We start from the raw sequence: 15154 nt of genomic DNA on the forward strand, positions 1-15154 counted from the left end.
AAAGAAAAGCAAGACCAGCATTGATTGAATCCAACAGTTCTTTAATGCAGTGCTATGAATTTCAAAGCAGTGAAAGACATTATCATCATAAAACCCTATCAGTTCCAGACCTGGGGGAAGGGAAAAAAAAGAAAACAAAAAAAAAACCAGAAGTCACCTGAGAACAATTATGAAAGACACAATCCTACTTTTCAAGGCAAAACTGCAGGTGGGGTGCCTATTCATAAATAATGTTCTGGGTTACAGGCTATTTATTGACTTTAGGACCACAGTAAAGCCATTAATAAAACAAGACCACAAAAAGAGCTTAAAATATTTTATGTTCTGAAGTGCTTAGGAGGAACAAAAAGCCTACAGGTTTACAAATATTTTTAAAAAACATGCATGAGATTATTGCTTGTGAAAGATGCCAGCCTGGAAGCTGAGGTCGCCAATTTATGCACAGAACAGGTGCACACTTCTGACACAGACTCCTTCCCCACAAATATGGCTTGATTCTGACCTGGATGCTGCTAGCCATAAATAAGCCAAAACTCATCTCCAGGACCTCACAATCCTTTGCCCTTGTTAAGATCAGCACTGTCAGCTGTGGTGATGGTCTCAGGCACACACACAAACTCTTCCCTTCAGAACATGATCAAGACCTAGCAAATTCATTCTACATACAAGGAATAACCACAGCTGAAACATGAAAAAATTTCATTTTTTCTAAACTATGTTTATAGGAAACAGGCTCATTCAAAATGATCTCCACCTCTTACAAAAACCACCATCTGGAAAATTTACAGGAGCTCAAAAATACACTCTAATATTTTTCCCCCAATCCTGCTATAAACAGGAGGCAGAGATGGGAAATCTGCCACTCATCAAAGGAAGCAGATTTGAAATTAGCTGTTCTGATTAGAACTCTATGTACTTCTTGGAAATATGGAAAGGGGAAATTCTAAGCACTAAGTCTGTACGCAGGACAAAATTTGCTTATCTTTCTTGCCTGTGGTTTCAGCACTGCTGTACTGCTTTATGTCATGGAACTTAACAAGAAATCTACTTGATATAAATCTCAGAGTAGTTCTACAGATCTTTAAAATACTGACTTCGATACTACATTAAACCAAGCTCTCATATTGTTGCCTTTGATCCTGAAGAAAATTTATAAACATAACAAAGTAATACCAAAGGTATAGCCACCCCCTGAAGACGAGGCTCAAACTGCCACAGCTCCAGCGATTTCAGCAAAGCGAGGACTTCTTATATCAGCTGCAGATTTAGCCTGACAAAGGTGAAGGCACTTAGCAGCATGCCAAATTAAGTGCATGTGTGTTAAAGCTTACTGCATCCACCACTAAAGTATTCATGCTTTGAAAAACGGCATTCAGCAACACTTCTTGCAGAAATGCAGACAATTAAAATGGAGGACAAATGCCACATCTGGCTGAGAAAGCAATAAGGAGATAAGGCCCAAATCTATGTTTGCTTAAGTTTTGAGGAATTTTCCACTAACTTTGGAGAAATCCTCATTAGGCAAAATACCATGACTGTTTTTTTGGGCCGCCTGAGACAGATTCCTAGCAGCAGAGATGAGCCACAGTCCGATCTGAAGTAACTGGTAAACACTCAACTTCTGGATCAGGTCACAAGCTAAGATCCTTATTTCTGCATTAAGTATCACCACAATTGACCAAATCCTTGCTACGCATATCAGCAAAAGAGGAAGAGTTAACACAAGAAGAGAGTTCTTTCAAATGACACAGGCAAATTCAGTTTTTTTAAATGCTGAAACCAGTCAGCACTAAAAGTTAATATCATAACTATTCTTGTGGAATTCAGCTCCCTAGAGCAGGCTCCAAAGTCCAGGAGCAGCCTTCCAAAATGCCACTGTGGCAGCTTTACTTACCCCTAGCCATCTCGCTCCTTTGTTGGCAGCCTGCTGAATCTGCACTCTTTTAAGGGTGACATGGTAAACAGCTCCCTCTTCTACTTCTTCACCCCAGTCCTGAATTGAGCTCTGCCAGGGAATGAAGGAAAAAAAAACACAAGAGAGAAAAAGGAACTTTTTTCCCCCTCTTCTGCTAACCACAATCTATACCAGGTGCACTAGTGCTTCATGCAGAGCACAGCGCAGAAGATGGGCTGCACAAAGTAAACACAACAATCAAAGCAATACGGGATACTTTTAGATTGAGGGAACTCTGGAGATATTCTTGGCAAGCCAGCTTTTCCTGTGGTATCAAGATACCCTGACTTTCCATTTAGCTATTTTTCCTAGACTAGCACATATTTTAAATAGTTGTATAAAGTCTTTTCTAAGGAAATAGTTTGGTTTTGATTAGCAGTCTCTCTTCCCTCTTCCCCCCCCTCCCCTTTTTTTCTAAAGCAATTAATCTCTTTGGCCTTTCATTTATGGAAGGAATTGCACTTTTAAAACTGTTGAATTACTTAGGCAGACAGCCTTTCAACTCTGAAGGCAGCAAGCTTTTAACATACAGCAACTCTTCGTTTCTTTTGACAGGAGGGCTCTAAAGCACTTGCGGTTTGCTTTTTCAAAGCCTATTATTTCTAGCTACAAAAACTTGGTACAAAGTCGAGGCTATAAAACTTGCAAATCTTAAACGGGGGATGAAAAAAGTGCAGCATCTCCCGAACTATAACTGAACACGAGCCGAACTGACGCCTCGCTCCCCAAGTGATTATCGCTAACAGCACAAAAGCAGGCAAGCCGCTGCAAGCGACTCAGGAAACATAAATCGGGATTTATCCAGAGGAACTCGGCTAACTTCCTCCTCCGAAGCGCCTGATCTTCCCCGCGTCGCGCACTCGCGCACAACTCGGGCATCGCTTGGAAGCAAGGAGCGCCGGGCCGGCAGCACACGGCCCCCCCGCCCCGCAGCCCCGCCTGGCCCCGGCCCCCCGTTACCATTTTAGCTTTCCACAGCAATCTCATTCTCAGCTCCTTGCCGGGCGCCTCGCCGGGGCATGCCGCTGCCGCCGGGCGCCAACGCCGGCCGCGCCGCGCCGCTCCGCCCTGTCAGCGGCCGCCGCCGCCGCGGGCCGGGCCGAGCCGAGCCGAGCCGTGCGGCCCCTCGGCTCCGCGGCGCGGGGGGGTGGGCGGCCGCGCCAGGCCCCGCCTCAGCCCGGCCCCGGCCCCAGCCCCGCCGAGGGGTTTCCTGTTTATCCCCGCCAGCCCCGGCCCGAGAAGTTACCGCGAAGGGGAGCCGGCGTGCCCGGCCGCCCGCGCCCCACAGCCCGCGCAGGCGGCGAGGTGCGGCGCGTCCCGGGCTCGCTGCCGCCGGCGGGAGACCGACGCGCTCACCAGATAGAGGCTGCGGAGGGAAGAAGCCTCCTCCCGCGCCTCCTCGCCGGGATGCCCCGGCCCGGCAAACACGCGGCGCTTCTGCACAGCGCGGAGCAGCGCTCACAAAGTCCGCGGTGCCCCTCAGAGCCGGGGCAGGTGCCGAAAGCCCCAGGGGCGACAGAGCAGTAAGAGCCAGCGCGGAGGCGGCCTGGCCGCTGCTGTCACCTCTGGAGGGGCAATTTGTGCCCAAGACCCAGCAAAGATTTCTACCACGTTAGTACTGGGCAAAACAGGTTTAAACATAATACAGCTTTCAAATCAAAGCGTGACAAAAGGATTCCCAAATAGGGGTTAAAAAGGAGGATTTGGATTTTAAACTGCAAGACAGCACAGTAATGGTTATAAATGTGTGACAGTAAAAAAAACAAGAAAACTGTTGAACTGTTCTAGTTAAAACAAATACAAGGCAGGCATTTCAAGCCAAGCTTAACTTTAAAAGCTATCTCTACAAGTTTGAAAGTAAGGAAATTAGGCATTATAGTAAACCACGCTACAGTTACTAGAGGCAGTGTGTTAGGCTGTAGTGCTGCTGCTGTGCGGACGCTGCAGCCAGCCTGCCCAACCAACTCGTACAGCTCACCAAAGTACAAAACGGCACATGAATGGTGCTAGGAGCGCGCAGAGGGCCTTCGCCTTCCTCCTCCTCCTCCCCCCCCCCCCCATGCCAACCTGCCAGTGCCAGGGCAGCCACAGGTCCACACGGTCCTCAGCAACCCCATCCTCCGACTCGCACGCTGTTCCAGGAGATACGTATGTTACTTCTGTCACCCTGCTGCACATAAGACTTTCACCTGAAAACAGACTTCTTGCAATTTATCTCCTATGAGCTACCTGGCACCTATCCAACAACAAAAAAAAGGTTTTTACACTGATTCCGTAACTGATACAGTCTATAATATTTCCCACGACCCTCTTTATACAGGCTGAGGCACAATCTCCTTATTTTTCTTTTCTGTGGGAGTCCCTTGCTCACATACAAGCCCATATGTACCACAAGCATCTTCACTGCACAAACACTAGCCGCAGACATCAGCGTGCTCATACAAGGATCTCAAAACACCTTACAAACACTAACTGAGTTGCCTCGAGTGCTTACCTGATATTTTGGACTTAAAAATGAAAGTAGAGTTGAGTGCACAGATTATTGTACAAGTCAGTGAAAGAGCTAAGAATTGAAGCAAATGATTCAGATTTCCTGACTCTCAGCTCTAACAATGAGAATATTTGCATATTTATACACAAGTGTTACTACCATTTACCTCAGGAGCAGTACTACTGTGGGGAGACTATCACCACTTGCAGGCATTGACATGAGGAAGCATGTAATAGCGAGGAACATTATTTTAAGCTGTGATTGAGCTGTGTTGTCATGGGTCAACTGATCTGATTATTTTCCAGGCTGCATGCTTAGTTTATCTGTGTAATATTTAAAAGATCCAGACTACACTGTAGCAGATAGAGTCTTTAATAATCTGACTAAAAATTACTGTAGCATACAAATCAGGATCGAGATTCTCCAAGCGCCCTTGGCTTCTCCTTTAAAACTACACACAGGGTTTTGAAAGCTTTAGATTTTGCAAACAGTTTTTCCACATCATAACTTTTAGGTGCAAAAACCTAAGTCTGCAGGGAATTCATGTAGCTAGCCCAGCAGGCTTGCAAGCAGTTGCAGATCAATTTGCTATTGAATAGGACAAACACGTTAGCATATGAAAATAGACACTCAGCTACAGGGAATAAAACACCAAATCCTAATGATTATTCTGTATTGAAATAAAAGCTTTATCAAGATATGATGTTCTAGTGCCACTATGAGTGCACTAGTGCCACTACCATTATTTTGGATGGCAGTCACAAAAAAGCTATTTCTAACCATTTCTTTAACAGTTAGAAAATAGCAGTGAGTTAGCACAGGGGGGAGAAAGAACCCATATATGAGCCAGTTTTGCTTCTACTGAATCACAAATTTCAGTGCAGGTCCTTAGTGAATACCTGATTATTGATAGACAAGCTCAGCTCTTTTCATTTAAGGTAGGGCTCAAGACTTTTTATGGATGATGATTATGAATCCTCTTGGTCCACCTCTCTTGGTGAGAGGTTTTTTCAGGAGGGAGTGCCAGACAAACTCTTCTAGTTTGGCAAGCAGCAAAAAGTTACCCTTTTATTGACTAGATTAGTCACTAGTTACAGCTTTCTATGGTCCAAAACACCCCTGAAATGGTGACTGTTGTTATCCTGGTCTTTCCAGCATCATCCATCTTTTGCTGTCATAGGCACTAAATTCACTCATAAAGGTAGCTACATTTAAGAGACAGGTATTCACAACTCAAATTTATAAGTGAGCCTTGAAGATGATACATTTGCAGTCAAAATGTGGTATGCAAAAGGATATTTGGTATACTGCCCTGTAGTGTCCTCAGTCAGCTGATCTGCGGGAAAGTATCAGGATTAGCCTGAAGGAAGAATTCATATTCTGTGCCGAGAATTATTGCTCTATAAGGAAGAGGCAGGGAAAAAACAAACAAACAAAAAAACCCTCCAATATTAAAACAGTATGTCTTTTGTGGAAAACTTGAGTATTTACTTGATTGAAAACTGAATATAGTTTACTTATCTCTTTAAATCAATTTACATGATAAAGTTTCTAAAAAACGTTTCCTTTAACTAGTATAGTTGCCAGGGAGAAACTGCAAACAACATGGCCAGGACAACCCACAGCACAACATAGTCTGGCTAATTCATTTAATCTTATTTTTGTCCCTACCTGCCATGCCAGTGCAGAAAAGCATGTAAACACTAGCTTTACTTTACCATAAGCTTAGAACACATTCACATCAAAAGGATTTATATTCGTAAGATCTTTGATGAATTGGAGCTTAGATCCTGAAATCGAAGAGAACTGCAGGTTCAACCCTCCATGGGACTGAGTCATCCTCCAACAATGCCATCAAACGCTGAATTAAAAGGGCCCAGCAGCCACATTTTCAACAGATTTTTAGTGAAAAATTGATTATCCGAATCCTCTGTCAGCTCTAATATTTCCAGTTTTCTAGTTTCTTGGAAGTCTGGATTCTACTGATAACTCTCACACTCAGTACAAAAGATATTTGCAGGTCAGGGTGGTATCTTCATTAAACCAGCTGACAGGGGACGGGACAGTGTCAACACAGTTAGCCTTTCTTAGGCCACGATATTTGCTTGCTTTCCAGCTAGACAAGGAGGCCAATTTAAATATATTGCCTCCTTCTACTAACCTGACCGTATTTATATCATCAGATCCCACAGCTACAACAATGCCTTACATGAAATACAAGAAACTTCCCTCAGACTGGCACAATCTTTCAAAGTGGATAAAACATATACTATACTGACTTCAAATGTCACGGAAGAGCCCATTTTAGCTCCATACTCTAGGAAGCTCTATTAGCTTCTACCAGAATATACGTGTGTGTCTGTGTAAGTATGTATATATTTGTGTGTATACAATATACACACACACACACACATATTTTGGACTCTTAGAAGATAAGGAATATGTTCAGTATAGGATCCTAAAAAATCTACCTTGTATCCAAACACTGATTATTTAATGCTGGAAAGGCATATGTAATATTTTACTTCCATTTAGTTACCTTCAAAGACTATTACTGTAGTATTTGAGACCAGAAGACAGGATCAGAATGCACAGACATTATGTGAAGGCAAAGCAGGTTCTGAATAATCTAGAAGATGTCCCATAACGACTGCAAGGACAGAAGGAAGCAGTAAAAGAATAAGTGCAGTCTGCAACTTGTTTTACTAAAACTGCTGTTTTGTAGTTTCAACACACTTTAATCATGAAACTGATATATACCAATGAACCACACTCATGGTCAACGTTGTGTTAAATATTTGATTCTTTCCAAATCATGTTCACATGCAATCAACTACATTCCTGTCATAATCAAGCCCTGCCTCTGCTCTTTCTCCTGAATCAGAATCGTTTTTCTAATACATCATAGCATGCCTTCCCTCCCCCTTGCAACAGGAGAGAAATACAAATCCACTTGTGAATGCAATCTTGCACTTCTCATAGTGAAATGTTACATACAAAAATACTTCTGGGTGTGGAAAGTTCTCAAACCGCAGATCGCTGACCACTTACGGCCCAGCAAGAACTTGCTGACTGTCCACAGAGAAGCTAGTCAGACACAGAGTGACAATTTTTCCTTTTATAGCTGCTGCTACAGCTGGCTCCCAGGCATTTCCATTAAAAGACAAAGCAAAAGACCTATAAACCAGTTGGAGCTAAAGAGCAGCTAGTCCTATTGCCTCAGCTAAGGGGCTAAGAGAAAGAGAAAAGGAAACAGAAGTCAGAAACACCCAAATATGGAAAATATTCAGGGGAGGAAAGGAAAAGGACAAAGTGACCAGGTGATGCAGGAATTGTCCTAGACACCTTCTCCATAAGGCAAAGGCATCATGCAGCCTAAAAGGAAAGAAGGCAGGTAACAGAAATCCACAGGAAAATGAGCTTTGGTGGGAAGTGATCATCAGTGGGAGATGGTTAAGGGAAAAAAACCCCACAACTGTATTATTATTTTTTTCCAAAAAAGGAAAAATACTTCTTGCATGACAAAAACAGAAGTTAGACCACGGTTTTAAGACATTCCTTTCGATGGCAGTGCCCGTTCAAGCAGTTCCCGCTCCCTGGTGCCTGATTATGCCAGGGGCTAGAGCTGTTTACATGTTAGACATGCTAGACATTTCCTAATAACCATGTCTTTGCATTGAACCTTGTTCTAATATTACCGTCCTCCCTCAATTATTATTATTTTTTTTAACAAGCAATGGCTGCTGCCTCAAGGATGCTACACAAATGTGTGCAGTTGCTAACTGGAAGAGAAAATTCCACAAGACAATCTTTCTGTTCATCCTACCACAGCAAATACAAGCGTTTATGATCTAGAATAAAGCACATACAAGAGACATCCCTGAGATGGATGGTGTATTAGAAGTGCATGTCTACAGAAGGAAACAAACACTGTTTCTATTACACTTCTCTATCAGTATCTCATTAATTATTTTGGTTTCCTTATAACCACATTTAATACTTGCTTTCCCTTTATGGCATATGCCCTCAATCTGATAACTAGCATCTGCTGCACAGTACAGTCCTTGAGGCTGAAACTCTTTAAAGAGTTAAGAAAATTCACTCCCAGGTGAGAAAAGGCAGCTACAGAATGCACAGACTATAGAAATGCAAACACAAACAAGTTTTATATTGTGTTTTAATGACTATGGACTCTGACCTGTAGCTTGGTTGCACAGAGCCCTTTGCTACAGTTACCATATGAAAGTCACCTACTAATATTCCTTTACACTACACACACTTGAGATTGTGCTTTTCAGTTAATTACACAGTCAGTTAGTCAGGCAGCACTTAACATTCAGTACGCTACAGTCTCCCCTATACTAAAGGTGCTTTACATCACAAAGCACCTCACCACCATATGGCTAATGTAGTCATTTCCACCAGCACATTAGCAGTGCTTTGCACATACTGTGTGCTGATGTAGAGGATGACAGAGGTGAGCTAGGTCCTACGTCTTCCTCATTTGAAAATAAATCAACTTGGATATGTATATTCTTTAAACAAATGAGATCACTGTCACTATGTGTCAGCCAGGAAGAAGAACTGTTGGGATGAAAAAATAAGTTTAAATTTCAAACCACTAACTAATCAAGCAAGTTTTGGTGAGAAAGGACAGATTTCAGCATTTTTGTCCATGAAAGGATAATTAAATTACACACAGTATATCTGATCTGCTGCCTGTAACCTTTAAAATCTTTACCCCTGTGCAAAAAGGGAAAAACAATGTTCCATGCTCACTCTGGTCTCAGGGTTGAAAGATGTGACAATACAGTAGCAACTCAGTAAAGAACCAGATCTACAAGTTTGTTATAATCTGTCTTCCTTGACAGTAGGAATTAAATAGAGTCCTTCAAATAATTTGAAAGAGTAACCAGCTTCACTTTAAAATGCCAGAGGAAATGCAGCAGAGCTCCCATACATAAAACTAAATTAATGATTCATAAGGTTGTATAATTAACCTAATGGAAGTAAAAAAAAAAAATACATAGATAAGGAAACACATCCAGCCTTCCCTTGACCTCTCATTTCACATGTGATTGCAATTAGATAAGCATGCACTGTTTCACAGACCAGGCCATCCAATAGGATATGGGATTTTTTTTTTTTTTTTGTATAATCTTAAAACATATCTAAGTAGCCTACCTATTTCATTCAAGAACAGCAAGTGCATACAGAATTTCACTTGTTAAGACTTCAAAGCAATGCTGCTTGCAAAACCATGGTCACATCACTGGTAAACTGCACCATCTGCCCCATCATATGGAGAAGCAACAGCATATTTTATTTCAAATCCCCTGAGCCTTTTGATCCAGAAGGACTGTCAGAGCGTAAGTACTGACAATGTATCTCAAAGCCTTGCTCTAAAACCTGCCCTTCACTAAGTCTGCAGAAACCTCTCTCTGATTCTCTCTCTGCTCTTTAGGTGCAGAGACAGCAGATCCCAGGCACTTTAGTCTCAATCACCAGTTCTACAAAACACACAGAAACTTTTCTCCAGGCTGTAAGCACTTTACAAGGTTTTCTGTTCCTTCCCCAGCCCCACATGTCCCTTCTGTTTCAAAGCAGTGCATTTCATTATTTTTTACTATATAGCTACTCAGGTGTTCACTCACAGCAAATCCTCTCTTGACTGCACCTTTTACAAGCTTTGCAGGAAAAAAACCAAAAAACTAAATCTTGAACTGCATGCTCAGTATGTGATTTTCTAAGGCTCATAACTCAGTCAAATCAAAGCCAAAACTCTAAGACACTTCACAGTTAGGGCTATTTCAATGCCAAATTTTAGTATACAGGCCTCAGCCAGTCACGCTGCAGAGCTGTTCAAAAGAAGGCAGCGAGAAGTCTTATGGACGGGGAAAATAGTTTTCCACTCTCCTCATACTCACACATGGATGAAATGTTTTTGCTCAAACTTTCCAAAAAATTCACCTTTGAGCAGAGTCCAAGCGCCTCATTTGAACAATTTTAAAACTTTCTGCAAAGAATAAACACTTTAATCGTATAAAACGCATTACTCAATTACAAATTTGACTCTGGGTAATTCTCCTGAGGTCAATTCCATTTCTCCCACTTTTTACCCTTGAGAGACCACAACCAACCCCAGTGCCTATGAAGAACTCTGGTAGAGATTATTAGTCTCTCCTCCAACAAAAAGTTCTGGAAGACTGAAAATAGGAAGCCAATATATCCCCAAAACATTATATACCTGTAAATACAGTGACCAAAATAAGAGCATCATAAAAGAACAGACCAAATTTCCAACCTTATAAGCTTCATACTAAAATTTTCATTTACTCAAGTGTCACAAGTTATGTGAGGAAGGGGGAAAAGGAAGAGGTCCAGAAGTGTTTGAGGTTGAAAAGGGCAGTGGCTCCACGTTAGTCCTCCCCGGCCATGGCAGGAATGGGCTGGCCTTGGCACGCAGCTGAGCTCCAGGACAACCTTGTCAGCCAATAGTTTAGGTACAGGAATTATACGTGACCGTATATGAGCTGCACGAGTTGACTATCCTTTCACAATGATACAATTTATATATATATTTTTTTATATATGTTTGATTTGATCATTTCATGAAATGATCATAAAATATAAGATTTATATATATACATATACACACACACAAAATATTGTCACATGGTAAGATGTTTCACTCAGTAATTTCTTTGAAAAGAAGATAGTAAAAAGTAGGTAGAAGAGGTCGTGGGTTTAGCCCTGAAGAGGTCATAAGCAAAGAATTTTGATACTGCACAGTGCTCAAAACACAAGGATGGGATTGGAGGGATGGGAGGCGTATTAATGAACTGGAAGTTGCCTATGCTGTTGAGAGTGCTCTGTTTGTGAGCAATGGGACCACATTCCTTTATCTTATTATTGGTTCAAACAGGAATAGGCAAGTATGTATATGAAGGAGAAGACAGGGAGAGGGAGCTCACTGATTTCTTTTCTTCATTTTTCATTACACACACACACACACTCCCTCCCTCTCTCTCTCTCATCATCAGTGTCATAAATTCTGAGTTTTCTGCCACTGCTCTGAGAAAGTGTCACAAATCGAGTGCGACAAATAGCACCAAAAATCTTACTAAAATTGAGATACAAATGGGCCATTTTGCTTGCATCACCTCAATTAAGAAAAAAGAACCTTTCCTGATTTATGCATCAAACAGGTCTCTCACACAAGTGTCACTCAGAAGATAACATTCTCTGGGTCTCAGTTCTTTTTTTGCACCTTACTAAGGTTTAAAAATTCAACTGGTCAAGGCACAAACAAATACAGGGTTGATTTTGCAAAATTCTTACTTTCCTTAATTGCTCTCTCATCACCATAAATGGTCTGATTCTCCATAAGAAGCTTCTTATTTTCAATACATGTATGAATTTGTTATTTACCACTATTGGCTACTTGGTACTCAATCCTCCTCCCCATTCCCAAATAACATGCCACATTTCATGCTCTTTCCTAACAAGCTTCAGTTTCCAGAACCAGAAATTTAACTATTTGATTAAATAATCTCTCAGAAGTTCCCATTTACAATCACAGCTTTCTTCTTCCCTGCCTCCTGCTTCTGTTTCATTTTGCTTTGGTTAGAGATATACTGCACATATGCTTTTTATGGCCCTGTTACAGTATACCTGAGCAGTATAAACCTGTGCTTACTGTGAGGATTTCCATCTCCTTAATTTTTAGTCTCGGGTCTTTTTCACTTCTCCTCTTAAAAAGAAATATTTCCTCCTCTGAAAGTCAGCATCACCGTCGTATCCTTTAATCCAAGCACACCCCAGAGGACACTGGACTTTATTATTATATTTTAATGCCTATATTTAGGATGCTGGGAGTACTTCCTGCTCTGTCTGGGGCCTCCCATTCCTCCGAACAGAGCTTTGCCAGCTAGCTCTGCATTTATATCTAACTAGTTCAAAGCACAAGGACTTTGTCCCTCCCACCCACTCACTTATAATCAGATGGCATGTCTTAAGTTTGACTCATTCATGTCATACATACATAGTTTCCAGAAAGAGCAAATGAAGAGTTTCACTTTAAATTGTCTTCCTACAGCAATTACTGTTCTAGTAACCATGTTTTAAAAGGCATTATGTATGTCAGAGATCACACTTTAAACCTCCAAAAGCAACTCCTTACCTTAGGCTTAAAACACAAGGAAAATCAGCATAAAACATTTTGTGAATTGTGAGCAAAGCTCGGCACTTCTGAAAGTTATACACAAACACAACACTCATCCTCTAAGAGGTCATTAAAATAATAGAGATAAATTAATCATAAATCTTTGTGTTACTATCATAGTTAATTTATCTTATTTTAATTGAAATAACCCAAATTAAACTTTACAAACTTTATTGTGGGACATTTTAAGATACTCAAATTCCCAGACACCATTTTAAGAAGCCTGCTGAATAACAGGCACATAAGAGAGGTTTCTGCATGTTGAAGACTATTTAATACTATGGACAGATTTCTCCGCCAGATCCAAAACAAATTCTTGCAGGCTTTCACTTAAGATGGGCACTCTGCAATTCTCTGATCTCAGATCACAATGGCATTAATCCAAGGCAGTAAAGGACTCCCACTAGCATAACAGAAAGCAGAATATAAGCTTTGATTCAACTCAAAGTGCAGACATGAAAAAGAATCTCATTTTCCAGTTGGCCTGGGCTACTAAACCTCACTTCTTCCCAGTGCTCAAACAACAGTAAGCCAGAGTTGTCATCTTTTTTCTTCTCTTCATTGGACTAGAGAGGAAATAATTGAAGTGAAGAATTCAGCTTATCTGTGGGTCCCTTGTTTTCTTTTATGCTATACTCATTCTACGTGATTTCAACAAGTCTTGTGAGGATTTTATGATCCTCTTACAGCCCTGCTGCAGAGTCAAGTAGGCACCATTAAATCAAGTAGGCACCAGACTCCTGCTCCATACAGTTTTCTTTTCAGCACCCTTCAGATTTTCAGGGAGGAGCAAAGAACAAGAATTATAAGTAAATATGTAACAATTAACTTTTGAAATATGCATACTGCTCCTGCAACCAGGTAATGTTTTCTCATCATATATACCACTTCTGAACAATTCAATTTTCAGGGCTTTATCAACTACCACAGTCCTCAACACAGAAATCTCTAAATCAGAAAGCAAATTTTAGTGCAGCACAACAAAATCCAGGTTTTGGAGGGTTGGGGTATGTTTTGTTTTTTTACCTCCTCCATCTCTAAAATATCGCATAGTCAGGTGCTACAGCCCATACACCAGTGACTTGCCCTCAGCAGGCTGCGTAGACACTTCAGCCCCAGATGTTGCTCAAATGGTTGTTGTTATACTGTCTTCTAATAACGTTGCGAAGAACCAGGTACTTGAAGGAGGAATTCTGTACCTATTTGAAAAGAATAATGGAAAGGCAGTTTTGAAATGCAGCTAGTAATACATTTACTTGAATGTTCACATTACTACATACATAAGGAGGATGCTCAGTCGTGTTATTAGATGCAATGCCGGTCACTCAGAATGAACAGCATCATTACACACACCCAAATCTCTGCTTTTTCTACATCAAAGACTAAGCACTGCTACTGTAGTGGCCTAATCCAGCGACCTAAATGGCACATCTACTTCTCCCTCTTGATTGTACTACATATGTAAAGTGCAGTGCTAAGACTTCCTTGATCAAGATATATCTAGATTAAGGAAATGGGTACTAAAGATGTCTCTGAAAGTGACCTATTTTGCTAAGGGAGACGAAATTGCTTTTACCAGCAGATCTCAGCTACAACCTTTTTCCTTTTATGTTATGACTCTTGTCTTCCACCTATTGCAAATTCTGAACTTCCAAAGCCCATATTTCTCTCTTCCAGACCATTCAAAACGCAATTTTCTTTCCCACTGTTTCAGACATTTCATTTCTTGGAACCGCTCTGGCGGATCCCACTTTCTGCTGCACCAAATGAAGTTATTTAATATTGACTTTTAAGATCCCTCGGAAACTCAGCTGCCTTTCTGACTGTCCCTCTTTGTCTCTCACCTCCACTGATGATTCTTCTCACAGATCAATGCCTGCCACAAGTTCCCAATGGAAAAGTTCCTGTCCAGGATTTTTCTTGTATATGACACCAATATACACTCAAACACCCTTTCAAAATGATAAACCCACCTTTGAGATTGACCTTTATTTTGATGTCAAAAATGCATCTACAGTTTGCAACAGCTACATAAAGAACCTGTGGGACATCAGTAATATGTCATCATTACATCAGTAATATGTAATCATCAGTAACATAAATTCTTTTATTAACAGAAGTTTAAATGATTTACAACTTCCAGTTGATGCATATCACTAGTGGTCTATAAATACTTGCTCTTGTTGGTATTTATCTTTGTACCTTGTCCTATATCCTTCCTATTGTGTGCTGCCTTTTGCTTTTCATTACATTCTTGAGACAGATCCTACCCACTTCCAAAGGTTCCAGGACAAGAGGATTTAAATCCTAGCTGACACTTTTAGGCACTACTATAATGCATAAAATAGATGATAATGTGGATCCACAAGGTCAAATACCCAGCACAGTCAATGCAATTTCATGCCATTCTGATGCAAATTAATGGAATACTACCCACTTCAATGCATTTAGACCAGTTTCATGTAACTTTAAAACCATCAAGCAC

At 41.0% G+C, this 15154-nt stretch overlaps 1 protein-coding gene across 4 annotated transcripts in view; it reads right to left on the bottom strand.

Annotated features, from left to right (window-relative positions):
• RGL1 (ral guanine nucleotide dissociation stimulator like 1) overlaps positions 1-13835 on the bottom strand; it is a 90334-nt gene extending 76499 nt beyond the window's left edge. The window contains exons 1-2 of one of the 4 annotated variants that reach the window (XM_064515575.1): positions 13696-13827; positions 1895-2005 (exon numbers count right to left, since the gene is read on the bottom strand). In XM_064515575.1, the coding sequence (XP_064371645.1) occupies positions 1895-2005; positions 13696-13704 (120 nt within the window). In that variant the 5' untranslated portion in view covers positions 13705-13827. Of the gene's footprint in view, positions 1-1894; positions 2006-2914; positions 3105-13695 lie in introns of those variants that run through there. The other 3 variants (XM_026101012.2, XM_026101014.2, XM_064515576.1) reach the window with 3 other exon arrangements.
• Positions 13836-15154: the final 1319 nt, after the last annotated feature.

This window comes from Dromaius novaehollandiae, chromosome 8 (genome assembly GCF_036370855.1).
Source record: "Dromaius novaehollandiae isolate bDroNov1 chromosome 8, bDroNov1.hap1, whole genome shotgun sequence".
Lineage (NCBI taxonomy): Eukaryota > Metazoa > Chordata > Aves > Casuariiformes > Dromaiidae > Dromaius > Dromaius novaehollandiae.